Raw genomic sequence first — 18,077 nt, forward strand, 5'->3', positions numbered from 1 at the left:
ATAGTCTTAAAATAGACTTTATAAAAAAACGTTTTATGCTTATTTCCTCTGAACTTAAAATTAGTTGACTGAAAAGAACATATATGGGAATTCTCTTCAGTAAAAAGACAAAAGAACATAAGGAGACCGAAGAAGAAAAAGAAGAACGAATCAAAAAGGAAGAGCACTGTGGAATTGGGAAGTTATTTAAAGAAAAAGAATTGATGGAATGTATTGAAACAATGAAAAAGACATTAGAAGAATGGAGTGGATATTCAAAACCAACAATTATATTTGATAGTGATGAAATGGAATATAAAGAACTTGGAGACAAAGTAAAAGGACGATCTCATTTATATTTTATAAATATTTCAAATGATGGAACAGTATTTGGATATTATTGCAATGAGTGTATTAAAAAAATTGATCAAACAATAATTTTTCAAACAAATACCAATTTTATTTTTCGGTTAGTTAATCCAAAGGATGTTAATGATAGTCCTAGAAGATGGTATTTTGATTTACGTCCAGAACATGAAGATTATGTTGATTGTATTAAAATTTATGAAAATGATGAACATACGGTTTATGAAGTAAATTTTTGTGGATTTAAAATAGCAAAGAAAGGTACAAATTTAAGTTATTATGATCATATTGAAGAATGTCATTCACCAAAAGGTATTGATAATGATAGGATAAATTATTATAAAGATGAATGGACAAAATCAAATGAACATTTTGATACTGAACGAGTTATAGTTGTTGAGATGCAATAATTTATTTCTTTCATTTTTGTATTAGTTTCAATTACATCAATGATAATTATTAAATAAATAAATAAAAATTAAAAATTTAATTTAAAGAATGTTAGATATAACTTTTTCATGAAGTACTTTATCTTTGTATTTTAAAGTAATTTCATCTAAAATATTTTTAATTTCTTTTTTTGCTTTGGTAATATCTTCTTCATTCTTTCCTTCAATCAACAAATATAATTTACTTTGTCCTGGTAATGGAGTTTTTCCTTCTCCAATATAACTTCCTCTAGTTGTAATATTAACATTACAATTTTCCATAACACTTATTAATTTTTCTTTACTTGTTAATACTTGTCTTGCTTGAATAGAAAAGTCATTAATTTCAATTTTACATTGAACCCCATTATTTGTAATTTTTGTCATTCTTTTATTAATACGTTCAATCATTTGAAGTGCTTTTTGAACCATTTCTTGTTTTTCTTTTGGAATATTACTTTCTTTAATTTCTTCTTTCATTTTCTTTTCTTCAAATCGTTCTTTTAATTTTATCCCTCCTCCAATATCCTCTTCCATATATCCTCCAATTTTATTTTCCATTGTTGTGATTTCTTCTTTAATATCAAATTTAAATCCATTTCCTCCATATCCTTTCTTTCCTTCTTTTGTTTCTAGAAATAGTTTCTTTGTTTTCCATTCTTCATACATATCATTAAGTTCTTTACTAATACTTCCTCCTGAAAGAGTAAGTGCTTTAACAATATCTTCACTATATCTTTCTTCTTCTTTTGTTATAAACGTTATTGCCTTACCACGTTTTCCTGCTCTACCTGTTCTACCAACTCGGTGGACATAATCTTCTAAATGATTAGGACAATCATAATTAATTACTAATTCTAATCCTTTAACATCTAATCCTCTTGCACATAATGAAGTAGTAATTAATATTGTTCTACCAATTCCACTCTTAAATTCTTGAATTGTATTTTGTCTATCAATTTGATCAATTCCTCCATGAAGTAATAAACAATTAATATTTCTTTCCATTAAATTTTGATATAACTCATCACAATTCTTTTGTGTTTCTGTAAAGATAATTATTCTTCCTCCTTTATTATTTTGTTCTAAAACAATGGAAATTAATCTCTCTATCTTTTTCTTTGTTTCAATAACTTCTACAATTTGTTCTATTGTATTTGATACTTGTGATCTTCCTCCACATATAATTTCAATTGGTTTTTTTAAAAATTCTCGTGCATGTTGTTCTACTGAAATGGGAAATGTAGCTGAAAACATAACAATTTGTTTGTCAGGTCGAATTCCTTCAATAATCCTTTTAATTTGAGGTCCAAACCCCATATCAAACATTCTATCTGCTTCATCTAAAACTACAAATGTAACTCTTCTTAAATTTGTAATTCTCCCATTATTAGTAACTAAAATATCAATCATTCTTCCTGGTGTACAAACAACAATTTCTGTTCCTCGTTTTAATGCTCCTATTTGGTTTGAAATTCCTGTTCCTCCAAATACTGCAACACTTCTAATATTTAAATATTTCCCAAATTTATTAATTTCTGTATTAATTTGTTCTGCTAATTCTCTAATTGGGGCAAATACAATTCCAATTGGTCCTTCCCCTTTAGAAAGAGGTCTTTGTGCCATGACATCTAATTAGTTAATTTTGTATTTCTTTTTATTATTCTTTCTTATTTTCTTTTCTTTTCAAATTCTTCTATGTTTTTGAATATCTTTCTCAAAAATATATACATCTTTTATATACAAACAAAAACAAACGTTTTATTAATGGTATTGTATATGCTAGTGTTTTTCCTGACCCTGTTTTTGCACATACTATTGCATCATATCCTGACATTATCACAGGAATTGCTTGTCGTTGAACTGGACTTGGTTTTTCATATTTTAATGCTTTAATAACATCCATTCTATTTTATTATTTCTTTTTAATTCATTAAAAATATTCTAAACAAACGTAATTGGATTTATTCCACATTCTGACCATGTTCTAATTGGCTTAGGACAATTTTTACCTTTAACAATACACCCTTCTAACTCTATTCTTCTTATTTCTTTAACTTCTTCTTTTTTTAATTTCTTAATGTCTGGTACTTCTACATATAATGCTTTATGAATTGGCTCATATTGAATATTCTTATGGTCAACATCAAGTAATTCCAATTTCTTTTTCTTAATTTGTGCTAATTCATCTTTGTAATCTGCTAAATCCTCACTGTCTCGAGCTTCTTCTTTTTTTCCTTCATTTCTTTCATGTTCTTCATTTTCCTCATTTTCTTCATTCTCTATTTCTTTGATTTCATTTCCTTTTAACTCTTTCAATCGACCCATTGCTTCATTGACTTGTTGTGCACTTTCTTCTTCCATTTGATTCATGAATGTATCGAAATCATCAACACTCTCGTCCATTTTCTCTTTTTTCTAGTTTCTCCTTTATAGTTTTATTATTTGTTTTTATAAAAAGCTATTTTGAAATAAAAAGTCAAATTTCTTGATAAATAAAAATTGTTGATGCCATCACATCTTTGAAAAAACCTACATCAAGACAATGCACAACATAACATGATTATGCAAATCCGTGAATAATACTTCTTAATAGTAAAGAGAAGGGGTATTGTGAACTATTGTTATAATAGAAGATAAAGAAGGTAGGATAATTAAGACGATATGTTTGAAAAGAAATATTCATAAACTGGAATATACAAGAGGAATGGTATTAAGTATATGAAATAGAATTATACAAGGAGTAAAATGAAAATACTTCAAATGCATTAAACTAATTTGAAATATGAAAAAGAAAAATAAAACACACAAAAACAAGATGAAATTAAATGAAAATCTAGTGAAACACAAAAGGGTTGTATGATGAAAAGAAACAAAATAAAAAAGATAAGAATAAAGTATATACAAATAAATATTCATACATTATTCTATTCTTTATTCATAAGAAAGAAGTTGGTGAAGTAAAAAAAAAAGATGTAATGAGTAATAATTTGATATATTGTAGAGATAAATATGAATAAATATTGTATAATACAATATTTGATAATATAATATCATATTACCATTCATATTTAATTTAATAGTTTGTATTCTTAGTTATGACATACGGTAATTGATTGAATTTAATAAATGATAAATCTTATTGTTGTTTACGTTCAATAGATGATAAGAATTTAAAATATTCTATTGAATTAAAATTGACACTGTATTTTAATGAAATAACCAATTTATATTTGTGGTTGTTTATAAGTAATATGTTAGTGATGACTATAATATCAATAACATAATCGATTGTTATATTTAATTTAATTTATTATTTGGTTATTGGTTATCATTGAATTATAAATAGTAATACTATTTGTGCTTGTAATAATGTTATATTTATAATGTTATATTAAGAAGCTTTTTATCGTATAATTTCTTTTTGTTTTTTTGTATTAACAGTGTCTTTATTCAAAATTATTATTTAATGAGTTGAATATGCTAATATTAATTGTATTATATCATAAGAAATAAAATAAAAACGAGTTGTTTCCATGTTTTAGATATTATTTCAACGATTGATTTATGAATAATAAATATTTATTCTCTTTTGTTTGATTTATATTGTTTTTCATATAAATGTGAGTGATAAAAATGTTCTATTTCAATGATATTGAATATTTTTATGTAACACCTTATTTAGATAAGTCATTAATCATTCAAATAAGAATATTCAATCTAGAAAAAAAAATATAAAAGATAATACAGAGTAAAAGAAAAAAACATGGTAATTCAATTCATTCAATAAATATAATGTTTAGTTGATAAACATAGTTTGAAGTTGAAGATATTTTATAGGAAACATGAATAAATACAATAATAAAACACAAAATGTAAAGTATAATTGTCATGAATTATAACCAAATAACTATAATAATTAATTATTTGTTAATTTAATAATTATTTGTATTTAAAGATAAACTAATATGTAGTTCAACTGATTGATAATGAACATAAAAGTACTATAAATAAATTATTATTTATTAATACTAACAATAACATGTATGAAAGAAATTGTGAAATACATGATAATTAATACCACCTCATTGAATATATCAATTTTAGTTTGTTTCATATGGTGAAAGAGTATTAATACTGTAACAATAAAATACAAAATATATAAACAAATATTTATCATAGAATACTTAAAATAGCAAGCATTTTAATTAATACTAACCAGAATATAAAAGAAAATAAAATTATGTAATAGAATTGTAGAGAATATGAGTCGTCCAAATAAAAGAATGAGAGGTTATTTGTTAGTACATCACTACGTTCACTCAAATCAAATTTATGTTTGAAGTATTGAATATAATAATGATTATAATTTAGTCAGTCATGTGTTTACAGTTTTTATGAAAAGAAAAATAACATTATACTCTAAAAGGTAACAAAAATGATTTATTCAAAACGACAATTCAATGAATATCATAGAAAACTAAATGAAACAAAACATAAGATTGTATTAATAAAATCATTAAACATTTAAATACTGTTAAATTTAAGACTAAAATGGTACAAATAATTATTATTTGTTTATAAATGAAAATTATTAATTTAGTTCATTCAAATAATGATTATGTTGTGGTATTTTCAGTTTGTTTCTCAAATAAAAAAATAAAACCAAGAAAAAACTAAAGATTCATGTCAAAAGACTAATAATTAGATTTGCTGTTTTATCGCTTCATAATACATTTTTCCATTTATTTCCCAGTCATAGTAAGTAATGCCTTGTACTGAATATGATGTTATTGTTATTAATGGATAAGTGCAATGTTTTCTTGTATTGTAGTTAATCTTACATCCAAATTGTTCTAACAATGAAATTAATTCAAGATTCATTGCATTAATGAGTGTTTGGTTTTTTATATTTGCACCTATACGAGCCTTAAACATTTCAAGGTTAAATATAACTTCTCCTTGATATGTAACACGTTCAATATTAAAAGGAATGATCTTGGTAGACCTTTTCCTGCTCTTCTCAGCTTTAACTTCACATCCATACATTGACAAACACCAGGCTAAAAAGCCTACTGTATATGCCCTCTTAGTTAATTCTCTCTCTTTACTTTTTAGGTTATTATATTGCTTTATATTGGGTATATTCTGATAATAGCCATCTTGAATTAAACATGGGGTTGTCAAAATGCCTGTTGATAAAATATTCTGTGACACTACTACACCATTTTGTTGAATGAACATAGTAGAATCACAAAACACTTCACCACAAGCATAAGTTGGATTTCCGTATTGAATTTGTATAGAATTTCCAAGACTACTAAGCATGTTAATTCCTTGTATGAAAAACTAGATATTATTCGGTATTTAAATATTGTGCATCGACGTTATTCAATAACTTTGAAAAAAAATGATTCTTCTAGACTGTATCAATCCCTCAATTATTTCAATTAAATTATAATATACCACTAAAAAATAGTTTCAAGTTTTACCAATTTACTACTTTATTATTCAACGAATTTTATTCAGTTACAGTTTTTCTTCTAATAAAATAATCGAATTGAATAAAACAGATAACTTCTACTTTTTATTCAATACTCATAATAATAACTCTTTCTTATTTTATTTATAGATTTGATAAAACGATTAATTCGATATATCTATTTTTAAGATTTTCATTTTTTAAATAACAACTAATTTACAATTCATTTTTTACTTTTCTTAAACTAGTATTTTTGATAAGAAGAATATTTTTATTATAACTTTTCACTTTTCAAAAAACTGGTATAAAAAGCTTCAAAAAATTTCTTATTTCTCTTTTCTTTTCCCTTATAACTCCTTTCCAATGCAAAACATAACAACAAATTTTAATGCTATAGTTAGTGTGTAAATCCTTTGTGTATTGAAAAGAAAAGCAAACAAGACATAAAAATTCAATGTCATGCAATAGAATGAAATGTCAATAACAATAAATTGAAAAGAAATAATAATAATAATGGTAAAAGAAATACCACAGAAGATGGATTAGAAGAAGAAAGACACTAAGAAAAACAAATAAAAAACAAGGTAAATACAATAATAATAATAATACAAATAACAAATATAAATGGCTAACAATAAATGATGTGAAATAATCAAAAGAATAATAAGCGAATGGGAGAAAGGAGAAAAAGAAGAAATACTAAAAAACTAAAGAAAAAAACAAAAGAAAAAAACAAAAGAAAAAAACAAAAGACATTGAAGAAAAAATTAAAATTAAAAAAATTAAAATAAAAAAAATGAAAAACACATCAATTACGATTAACCTCATCTTTATATTTTCATCATGTTGAGAAGTGAGCGAATCAGTTTCTTATTCAAAATGCTTTATTTCTATTGAAATATTGTTTTTTTTTCAATCATGTTCGACTTAAATAGTTCATCATTTAAGTTGCTGCATGATTTTTATTTTAATGAATAATAAGTTATTTATCATTCTTTATATTGTTGTTTTAAGGAGAGTATATCCATAACATAATGATTATGACTCATCTCATTTATCATCATCTTCTTCTCTTAAAGAAACACTATTCCTTGATAATATCCTTATATTCAAATGTACATACAACAGTAACAATAATATATGCGTCTTCTTTAATAAATTATAATTCTTGATAAATAATAAACCCTCTTAATGAATAATATTCTTTCATAATAATCATTCATAACAAATACTAAATAATAGTCAATTAGTTTTGAATGAATATTATCTCACCAAAGGCACGTCATGACCAGACGATAACTGGGATATTCGAAGCATGGGAATATTTTATGGTTTCATGTGGTGTCTCTGACGTGACATCTTCGAATCTTAAGTTGAAGAAGTAATTAAAAACAAAAACACAAATAAAGAAATGAATGAAAGATGTAAAATTGCAAGAATAATAAATAGCAAAGAAAGTATAAAGAAAATACAAGAAGAAATACAACAAAATAAAGAAATAGAATTTTAATTGAAGTGTTGTATTGTTTTGCAATTAATTGGTTGAATAAGAAATTATATAAGAAATTAAGATGGGAACAAATAGAAAGTATAATAAAAGTGATAAACATCAATGTCAATAATGAAAAAGAATATATTAATTATATTAAAATATCACATAAAATAAAAGAAAATACTAAACAATACATTAAAGTGAAAGTAAATGATATAATAGAAGGAAGAGTAGAGTGTGATTCAATAATAAAAACATCATATTAAAGAATAACTCTACAGAAATTGATGAAGAATATCTTAACACTCTCATCAATAAAATAAAAGAAATGAAAGTAGAAAAATGTACTAACATTAATTACTACTTTCAAAGAAAAGAAGCTGACCGATTAATAATGGAAAATAATAATAGATGGATATGGTCAGGAAGCAGAATGCATGAACTGCAAGATGATATGAAAAGGATTTCAATGGTTATGCATCTTTATCTCCAAAATAAAATAACAAGAGATAAATTTGATGAAATAAAAGAAATCCTAAAGAAAATAAATAGACTAGAAGATTTGGTCAAGGGAAGGAAATGGTACAGAATAAAGTGAATCATGAAATTAAATGAACATGATGAAGAAGGAATAAAAGTTAAAGCACTAGAAAGAATAAAGTACCTAAAATATATGATGACAATGAATAAAGAATTAAATTTAATAAAAATGAAATAATCAGAATCAATACAAATAAAATCATGTTTGATTCTAATAAGAAAATTAGAATAAGGAAGAAAGACCCAAAAAATGAAATATACCCAAATAACGATATTACTTTAGAATATTGGAAATCGTTATATGAAACACAGGTGAAATTAAATAAAGAGAATTGGAAAATAAAACAAAACACGATATTGAATGAAAGATATATCAATTATGATAATGTCATAATAACAATAAATGAATTAAATTTAAGTATAATGAGAATAAGTAACTGGAAAGCACCAGGAATAGACACTATATATGGGTATTATTTGAAAAGGATGTCATCATCAAGAGAAATCATTCTCAATATCTTTAATGAATGGTTGAACTTCATTCAAAACATCAAATTAGACATGGTAAGTGGAAGAACTTTATTAATCCACAATTTGATAGGAACGACGTCACTAATTATTGTCATATCAGTTGTACAAATGTAATTATGAAAGTATTTACCTCCATATTAAAAGAAAAGATTCACAGAAGACTTAACATGAATTGTGAATCATTTAAAATTAGTAAAAATCAATTGGGATGTAAGTTACAATCTTTAGCTGCTAAAGAAGGAATAATAAATAGTTATATGATGAAGCAGAAAGAAGAGAAATACCCAAAATATGTGGAGTCATATTATGACATTAAGAAAACATATGACACTGTCAACCATGAATGGGTAATTGAAACATTAAAATATTTTAATTATGAGTGAGTCATCATTGACATTATTGAAAGTATGATGACTAGATGGAAGATATTCATAGGTTATAAATATAATGAATATCTAGGATATATTAAATTAAATAGAGGAATTTTACAAGGTGATTCATTATCAAATCTACTCTTCATCATTCAGATGAATGTAATTTCTCAAATCATCGAAGAGAAATTCCCAAAATCAAATCATACATTATATATGGATGATTTGAGAATAATGACAGAAAGTAGTGAAGAAATTTGAATAATCCACTGTGAAATTAATGACAAATACATCAAAAAATGAAAGTGTCATCAAATTAGTGGATATTTTAGAAGATGGTTTGAGTCAAAAGGAGTAGATAAAACTACTACAATGAAAGCATGGAAGTCCATCAATATTAAAAAAAATGCATTTCTCAAATTAACTAAAATGCAAGATGGTGCAATATTTTGTGAATATAGAAAATCAAAAATAATGAAAAATGAAAGATTGAAATACTCCACAATTTGTAAAGACAAGATAGCTACAGTAGAACACATCCTACTATCTTGTATTTATCATAAAAAATCACAAATGAAAAAACATGACAATATTGGCATAATAATATTGATTAATAAGAAAATACACATGAAATAAACAATATAAAAACCTCCATATGAAACAATGTTCAAATATAAAGACATTACTATGATATGGAACAAACAAATAATGCCTAAAAGTGAATGACAAAATCACAAAATACCAGACATATATGTAATAGATAAAAAGAACAAAACTGGTCTAATATTTGATATGACTATTGTTGAATATCACAATATTAATTGAGCGTATTTGAAGAAAAGAAATAAGTATAATGAATTAAAGAATATTCTAATGAAAATAGAAAAGTTAAAAGATGTCAAAATAATTCCAGTAGTAATCTCAATCAATGGATTAATAAATAAAGAAAGTATCAAATTAATTAAAATAAGAAAGAAAATAACACCCCAAAAGTTAAAGATATTGTAATCAAAAATAAGATGAACTAATGGAACATAGTTTCTATTATAGCCAAACACATTCTATATAATTAATAGAAAATAACTAGGGGATTAATCTCCACAGAAAAATCAACAATAGAGAACAATCCATCAATACTTAAGTAATTCACTCTTATTTTCAACTACCTCAGCACAAGATATTTATAGGGATTGTCATTTGTTATTCTTGATAGTTCTGCCAATTCAACATTTTTTTGACTATTAATATTTGTTATTGCTCTCTTTTTTCAAAAAAGGAAGAGTTTGGAAAACAAAAATTAAAAATATCAATTTTGTTGATATTTTTATAAAACTTTTTTGAAATTTTTTTGTGTTATATAATGAAAATGGATAAAACTAAAAAAAAATAATGAAAACGAAATCGAAAAATTCTTTTTAACTAACTTTTCTTCATGGAAAGACCACCTGTGGAATTTATTGTTCCAAAATACTTTGAACACCCACCTAGGTCTAGTGTTACGGTTGATCGATTTCTTCGAATAAGTAAACCAAATGTATTAAAGACATATGAAGAATATTCAATAGGAAAACTAAGCCATCCATTAGATTTACCATTTGTTGTTAAAATTCATTTACCAAAAGAATTAATAACACAAATAGGAAATACTTATGTTGAAATTTCTATTGATAAAAATGCTACTATTGACGATTTATTAAAACAATTTTTTGATAAGTTTGGTACTGGAATTATTGCTTTTAGGAATGTACTGTTAGAAAAGAATTATGCAGGATTAGTATTATTATCATCTCTTTGTGATGGTGATGAATTAGTAGATTCAATTTTTCAATTTATTAGAATTCATAGTATTGAAGCAGATTATCTTAGTGCATTTGTCTCAACACATGGAGTTCAATCAAGACTATTGGAAGGATTATTAGAAAATTGGATGTTTGAAAAAGAAAAATTGTTTTTGGATACATTTTTCTTCCCAATTAAAATGAGAGTTCAAAATGGATTATTTGAAATTGATGCAAATAAAATTTCACCATCAGAAAATAGAGACCAAAATATTGGATATATTTGTAATTTAATAAAACAACTTAGAAATACATTATCTACTGCCCTTCAAAAACTTACTGGTGAAACAGTTTATATTTTCTACACATTAAATAAGAAATTAACATTAAACCATTTAAATTCAGATCAATATGCGTTATCCAAATTATTCTTTAGAATTACATTAAACCTTTTATCAAATGAAAAATATCCAAGAACTAATGCTGATTGGAAATTTTCTACAAATTCTTCTCAAACAACACGATTAACATCAATTTTATTTGAAATTTTTAATATATTTTTAAAAGATGTTGATGATAATTCACTTCCAGATGTTGTGAAACAAACATTTAATAAAGAAATAGAAGTAATGACAGAAATTGTTCAATCATTTTTTAAAAATTTAAGACCAATGATAAGAAACATAATGAAAGGAGAAATGAATGAAAGTATTGAAAGAACAGTATTAGATAAATTATTACGTTCTACAAAAGAAATATTTAAAAATCCTATTAATTGTCCTGAATTTAATAGAGAATATCCAAATGTTTCAATTGAATTATTAAAAAAACAAGCAATGGATATTCAAAATGTTTCCAGTAATTATCATCTTAGAGTACCAAATTCAATGTATTATATTAAAGTTTCACAAGTTCAAATGACTCCTATTGGAGAATGGGAATATGTTCGTCAACGATTAAGAGAGTTTAAGTCAATAGAATTTGAATGTGTAGATACACAATTATTTGAACGAGATAAAATAGTATTATTTGATATTTCAACAATTATTGATGGACCAATGAAATGGGATTGTACAAATCCACAAGAATTTTATTTTAGAAGATGTTCATATCACAGTGCAAAGGATATGAATATTCCATTTATTCCAATTTCATCAGCAATAACAGCAATACCATATCCAAAATCATTTCCAGAAACTTTTTTTATTAAATTACAAATTTCTACTGCTGTAAGAGATTTTTGTCAATTAGATAAACAAAGTAATACACTTCAAGTAAATTATTTATTTAAACCATCAATGATAATAGATAAATATCTTCGTTCAATTCAGAAAGTTAGAACTGACTTTGAAGTAAACAATAATATATTCTATCTTAAAACACTTGGATTTGATGAATATATGTTTGATGATGTTCCAATTGGAGACTATCAATATATTAGAGAAATGTTAAGAATGTCTAAACCAATTAGGCTAATGTTAGTTCTTGAAGCAGGTGAATTTGAAAAAAAATTACAAGTTCGACAACGAAGTGAAGAGTTAGAAAAGAATTGGGAATTTCAACCATTACCAATTGAGTTACCAAATATGGATATTATATTACCTCACTGTGTAATGAGAAAAAAATTAGGTATTTATGTTCAAAATATTGAAATGACTGATCAAATTTTTACTACTAACTCATTATATGTTGTATTACTTGAAATATGTTTTGGTGGAGAAGTTATGTGGAGTTCACGTTCTTCAGTAGTTTCAAATATTTCTAATGAAAAAAATAAATTTAACAATTTAAATTTAAATCAATGGATTATTTTTGATTCATGCCGAATATGTGATATTCCTAAAGAAGCTATGCTTGTATTTAAGGTTATTGAAGTAGATAAAGAAGTTAAAATTAAAAAAAATAATATATACAAAGGAGAATGTAGAAATTGTCATTTATCATTATACTCTACTAAAGGAAAAGGATTTAATATGTTTTGTAGTTGTGGAATGGATTTATCTCCAAATAGTATTAGTAGTGAAAATAATACAACTACAATTATTGGATGGACTGATATTTATTTATTTGACTATCGTAAATTAATGATTTCTGGAAATTATTCACAAGCAATTATGTTACCTCCTGTTATTCCTATTGGTATTCCTGTGACGGAATTTGGTAATCTAAATCAACTTAATGGAAAAATTCAATTTAAACTCCCAATTGGACCAACAATACAATTCGATAATTCAACTATTGATATTACAATGGAATTAAATAAAAAATGTGAATTAAATGAAGAAGAACAAAAAAGAATTAATACTCTAATTGTAACAACAAATTTATTAAAAGAAATAGAAAATGAAGATAAGGAATTAATATGGAGAGGAAGACAATTTATTCTTAATGAAGAAACTCTTCATCTTCATCCAAGTAGCATTGTTTTATTATGTCAAAGTGTTCCATGGAACAAACCAAAAGAAGTAAAAGTATTTGAACAACTCATTCAAAAATGGCCAAAAGTAAGTCATATCATTGCATTAAGATTACTTCATTTCTCATTTGCAAATAGTTTTATTCGACAATACGCTGTTAATTGTTTAGTTGAATGTAATGATGAACATCTCTCAACAATTATGATGCAACTAATTCAGTCTTTAAAATTTGAAGCAACACCATTGTCTGATCTTGCAATCTTCTTAATTCATAGAGCACTCAATAAACGTTCTACAATTGGTCGTATATTCTTTTGGTTAATCAAAAGTGAATTACATATCCCTGAAACACAAAGAAGGTTTGCATTACTTCTTGAAGCTTTTTTGATGGTATGTGGTGCTCAAAGAACAGTAATTAAAAACCAACTTGATTTATGTAAAAAATTAACGTCATTATATACCCAACAAAATCAAACATGGAAAACTGATATAAACCAACTCACAAAAGAATTGAATAACATCATATTACCTCAAATTACCTATGTTCCATTTAAATCTTCGTTAAAGTTTACTAAAATAGTTGCTGAAAATTGTAAAGTTTTGGATTCGTTAAGAAAACCATTATTTTTAACATTTAAAAATGAAGATCCAGAAGGTGATCCAATTTATATTATATTTAAAAAAGATGATGACCTTCGTCAAGATATGTTTGCATTAAAAGTCTTAGAAGTTATGAATCAAATGTGGCAAAATGAAGGATATGATATGAGATTAACATGTTATGAATGTCTTGCAATGGGTAATGCAGTTGGAATGATTGAAGTTGTATTACGTTCCGAGACAATTGCTGCTATTCAAAAGAAAATGTATGGAGGGAATGTTTCTGCTGCCTTTCAAGAAGATCCATTATATAAGTGGTTAAAAGACAAAAATACAAGTGATGATGAATTTTTAAATGCACAACAAAATTTTATTTATTCATGTGCAGGATATTGTGTTGCTACTTATGTTCTTGGTGTAGGAGATAGACATAATGATAATATTCTTCTTACACCAACAGGACATCTTGTTCATATTGACTTTGGTCATATTTTAGGGAATGTTGAAAAATTTAAGGGATTTAAACGAGAGACAGCTCCATTTGTTCTTACTAAAGAATTTGTATATGTTATGGGAGGTAAAAACTCAGAAGGATTTAGATTATTTGTGAATTTATGTTGTGATACATTCTTAATTTTACGAAAGAATTATCATGGCTTAGTTAACTTATTTACTATGGTTTGTTTACTTATTTAAATGTAATAATAAATGAAAAAAAAACTTATTGTAATAGATGCTTTCAACTGGATTACCTGAATTAAGAAGAACAGAAGATATGGTTTATTTGTTGAATAGTCTTGTACTTGATATGAATGAAGTTGACGCACGTGCATATTTTGAAAAGTTAATTAATGTAGCACTTGAAGCTGTTATGACACGAGTAAATAATGCTATTCATATCTTTGCACATCCCGACGTTAAAGAAGATGTTTAATTTACTTTTTCATTCCATTAAATACTATTTAATACAAAAATTAAATTAATTCAAATGAGTCTATACACATTTTAAACATTTCTAGAAACCGTACAAACAATTGTGAATTTTCTGATAGTATCCAATGAGTTCTATTAACAATAAAATTTACTGTAATGTTTTGTTGATATGCTTTATTTAATATATTCCCTAAAAATCCACAATTTTGAAAGTACATTGAATTTCCAAACTCTGAAACATCAAATGATGCTGATAATGATTGATGGTCTTTTGCTGTTTGCAAAATTATATCAATGGCATTATCAGTTGATTCATAATAATGTGCAAAAACATCATCTAAAATTATATTTATTGGGTTTTTATTAAATCTACGATAGTCTAAAGCAATTAAACCATGAAATGAAGGGATTTCTTGTTTTAGTTTTTGTGTTTGTTGTGAAAGTTGAGCAAGGGTTTTATCATCACAATTACCAAGACATTTGTTTTTAACCGTTTTTGTTAATGAAATAGCAAATTGATAAGATTTTAACTTATGTTGAAATGATGAGATATCACTTAAGAGACGTGTTGTGTTTGACTCATTTGATATGATAACCGATGAAATAGAATGTCGTTGTACTTGATTCAGAAATGTCTGAGTCTCAGTTAATTGAACTGAAGAATAAAAATCTGGAAAACTAATTCCAATGTCTATTTTAAATGATAACATTGTTGACATTGTCTTTAGTAATGAATAATAATCTAAATATGTTTGTAAATACACATCTTTTTGTGTCTCCCATTGTGGTAATTGATGGGGTAATAATACTAATATAACCTTTTTTGGATATTGATAAACTTTATATGACCATGTCCAGAATATAAAAAAAATGAGGAATTTCATGTGTGTTTGTCTATATGTATTTTTTTTAGTTTTTTTTAGAAGTTATGAAGAATTAATAAGGAATGTTTTTATTGTGTAGTTGAGAATTAGAAGATATTTCATGAGTATTTCTGAACGTTTAAAGATAAAAATATATGTATTAAAGTTAAGTAACATAATGTCATTAATCATTATTTGAAATATTCATCATCTTTATTATTTTTAAATAAATAGTAATTTGTTGAATTATTAGAATGAATAAAAGATTCTATAGTGGTAATTTGCTATGTGTTTATTCAAACTCAACATTTGTGTAATATTTTAAATTGTCTAAATGGAATAAAAGAAGATAAAAGTGTTTGACAAGAACAACAATGAAAATAAAGATAGTCTTCGCTAAGTCAATTCTATTATCATCATTTACATTCAAAAATATCATATTATGATGAATAAATATAAATTAACAAGGATAAAATATAAATTAATATTAAATAAGAATGGTGTTGTTCATTAAAAAAAAAAGATAGAATAAACTTCTTATTATCAATCATTTGGTTCTTCAATTTAAGAATTTCTAAAAACATTTCGTCTTTAGTATATTTCATAACACAAATCATTTTAATAAAATAATAACACATATTATTATATGTTTAATTAAGAAAATAAAGATATTTAAAATAAGTTTCAATTGATTCAAGAATTATGTAACATATTGAAATGAAGAAAGGTTATAAACGTTGTTTGGTATCATTAATAAATCATAAAAATAACTTAGAAAAAAAAAATAATAACAACAAAGAGTTATATTAAAAATCATTAACTTCTCTTTTTCTCATGTTGATTTCTTTCTCTTGAATGACTTCGACTTCTTTTATGTTCTTCTTCATTTGGATGAAAACTCTTTTGAATAATCTCATCAGGATCTTCTCCAACACCAATTAATTTTCCATTAAAATTACAATCAATATGAAGTTCACTTAAAGCTTTACCATGGTATCTTCCACGTTGTTCCATTCTATTATTTCCTTGGAATAATTCAGATATATCAATGATTTTGATTTGATGAGCTAATTCATTTTCCTCTTCTGTGGGATTTGTTTTTGTTTCAGTGTTTTTTGTTGATAAATTTTTATTTTTCATTTGAAAGGCATTTGTAGCAGTTAAATGTTTTCCAATCTTTTCATTAATGCTATCAAAGTATTTTTGTACTTCTTCTCGAGTTTTTTTATCAATAATAATATCTTTTGAAATATCTATTTGCTTTCCACACATTGTACACGTTTCTTTTTGACGAACTTCATTCAAACATTCTTCACAAAGAGTATTTTTACAACACCTCATGAAACAAGCTTGTGTTAATAATCCTCCACATTTTTTACATTTAAGAAGTTTAGGTATATCAAATTCTTCAGACATTTCATTCTTTGAAATTGTTGGTTTAAAACCTTGACCATTCATATCTCTCAATCTTACTCTTCTCCCATCTTTCAATGTTTTTGCTGTTGGGTCATCATCTGGAGCATCTTCATACATTTCCATAGGTAATCCAGCTGCTTCTTTCTTATCGAATGCTGGATTATTATTTTCAGGACAATCTTTAATATAATGACCTGGTTTATGACATCTATTACAAATATATCCTGGTGGTAATTGTCGTTGTTGTTTCTTTGGTCTGGTATTTATCAATTGTGTTGTTGGTCGTTCTACATTATCAATATATACTCCTTTAGTTGTTGCAATTTCTTTGTGAACTTCTTTCTTTTCTTCAATTTCTTTAACACTAACTCGAATGACTGTGTTTGGTATTATTTGGTCTAGTTCATTGACTTCTCTATTTCCTACTGTCAACACTAGTTGTGATGGTTCAATAGAAATATTACAATTCTTCATGTCTTCAATAATTTTTTGTTTTGCATCAACAAACAATGCATTTGGTTTAGAGATAACTAATTCTCGTTGTCTAGAAAAGAATCGTGCTGTGTATGAAAATGAAACGCTCATTTATCATTTTTAGTTCTTTCTTGACTTTCTTGTATCAACCTACCTCCTTACTAATCCTTTTTTACTAAACTTTCAACATCCATTGAAGAGAATTTAATGTTTATAAAGTAAACTAGATATTCTATGTCATTCTTAATTGTTAATAAAGACATTTTATGATTATTCATAATTGAAGTAAAACAGAAAGTACAATGCTTTGAATTAACACTAAATTAAAGAAGAAACTCATAAGTATTAAAAGAGAGAAAGAAGTGAATAGGAAGATGGGAAATGAGTTATTGTTTTATGGTTTAAGA

The 18,077-nt window shown here is 25.2% G+C and overlaps 6 protein-coding genes across 6 annotated transcripts, besides 7 other annotated features; 2 read left to right on the top strand and 4 right to left on the bottom strand.

The window, feature by feature from the left end:
• Nucleotides 1–83: 83 nt before the first annotated feature.
• On the top strand, nucleotides 84–755 carry EHI_013950 (uncharacterized protein; the record flags this gene model as incomplete). The annotated part of the gene is made up of 1 exon (XM_645400.1): nucleotides 84–755. One exon carries the CDS (start codon nucleotides 84–86, stop codon nucleotides 753–755), a length of 672 nt encoding a protein of 223 aa, XP_650492.1.
• An 81-nt stretch (nucleotides 756–836) lies between these two features.
• EHI_013960 (DEAD/DEAH box helicase, putative) lies at nucleotides 837–3,179 on the bottom strand (the record flags this gene model as incomplete). Its single annotated transcript, XM_645401.2, has 3 exons — nucleotides 837–2,404; nucleotides 2,532–2,680; nucleotides 2,728–3,179. 3 exons carry the CDS (start codon nucleotides 3,177–3,179, stop codon nucleotides 837–839), a joined length of 2,169 nt encoding a protein of 722 aa, XP_650493.2.
• Nucleotides 3,180–5,477: 2,298 nt separating this feature from the next.
• On the bottom strand, nucleotides 5,478–6,101 carry EHI_013970 (uncharacterized protein; the record flags this gene model as incomplete). The annotated part of the gene is made up of 1 exon (XM_001913504.1): nucleotides 5,478–6,101. One exon carries the CDS (start codon nucleotides 6,099–6,101, stop codon nucleotides 5,478–5,480), a length of 624 nt encoding a protein of 207 aa, XP_001913539.1.
• Nucleotides 6,102–6,610: 509 nt separating this feature from the next.
• Nucleotides 6,611–6,982: a repeat region.
• A 62-nt stretch (nucleotides 6,983–7,044) lies between these two features.
• Nucleotides 7,045–7,483: a repeat region.
• Nucleotides 7,408–7,624: a repeat region.
• Nucleotides 7,625–7,630: 6 nt separating this feature from the next.
• Nucleotides 7,631–7,753: a repeat region.
• Nucleotides 7,731–9,473: a repeat region.
• Nucleotides 9,464–10,336: a repeat region.
• Nucleotides 10,321–10,458: a repeat region.
• Nucleotides 10,459–10,621: 163 nt separating this feature from the next.
• On the top strand, nucleotides 10,622–14,918 carry EHI_013980 (phosphatidylinositol 3-kinase, putative; the record flags this gene model as incomplete). The annotated part of the gene is made up of 2 exons (XM_645391.2): nucleotides 10,622–14,662; nucleotides 14,718–14,918. The coding sequence occupies 2 exons, from the start codon at nucleotides 10,622–10,624 to the stop codon at nucleotides 14,916–14,918; spliced, it is 4,242 nt and encodes a 1,413-aa protein (XP_650483.2).
• A 40-nt stretch (nucleotides 14,919–14,958) lies between these two features.
• On the bottom strand, nucleotides 14,959–15,801 carry EHI_013990 (uncharacterized protein; the record flags this gene model as incomplete). The annotated part of the gene is made up of 1 exon (XM_649977.2): nucleotides 14,959–15,801. One exon carries the CDS (start codon nucleotides 15,799–15,801, stop codon nucleotides 14,959–14,961), a length of 843 nt encoding a protein of 280 aa, XP_655069.2.
• A 782-nt stretch (nucleotides 15,802–16,583) lies between these two features.
• On the bottom strand, nucleotides 16,584–17,781 carry EHI_014000 (Retinoblatoma-binding protein 6, putative; the record flags this gene model as incomplete). Its single annotated transcript, XM_649976.2, has 1 exon — nucleotides 16,584–17,781. The coding sequence occupies one exon, from the start codon at nucleotides 17,779–17,781 to the stop codon at nucleotides 16,597–16,599; it is 1,185 nt and encodes a 394-aa protein (XP_655068.1). The 3' UTR covers nucleotides 16,584–16,596.
• Nucleotides 17,782–18,077: the final 296 nt, after the last annotated feature.

This window comes from Entamoeba histolytica, genomic scaffold (genome assembly GCF_000208925.1).
Source record: "Entamoeba histolytica HM-1:IMSS scf_1104750516447 genomic scaffold, whole genome shotgun sequence".
Classification (NCBI taxonomy): domain Eukaryota; phylum Evosea; order Mastigamoebida; family Endamoebidae; genus Entamoeba; species Entamoeba histolytica.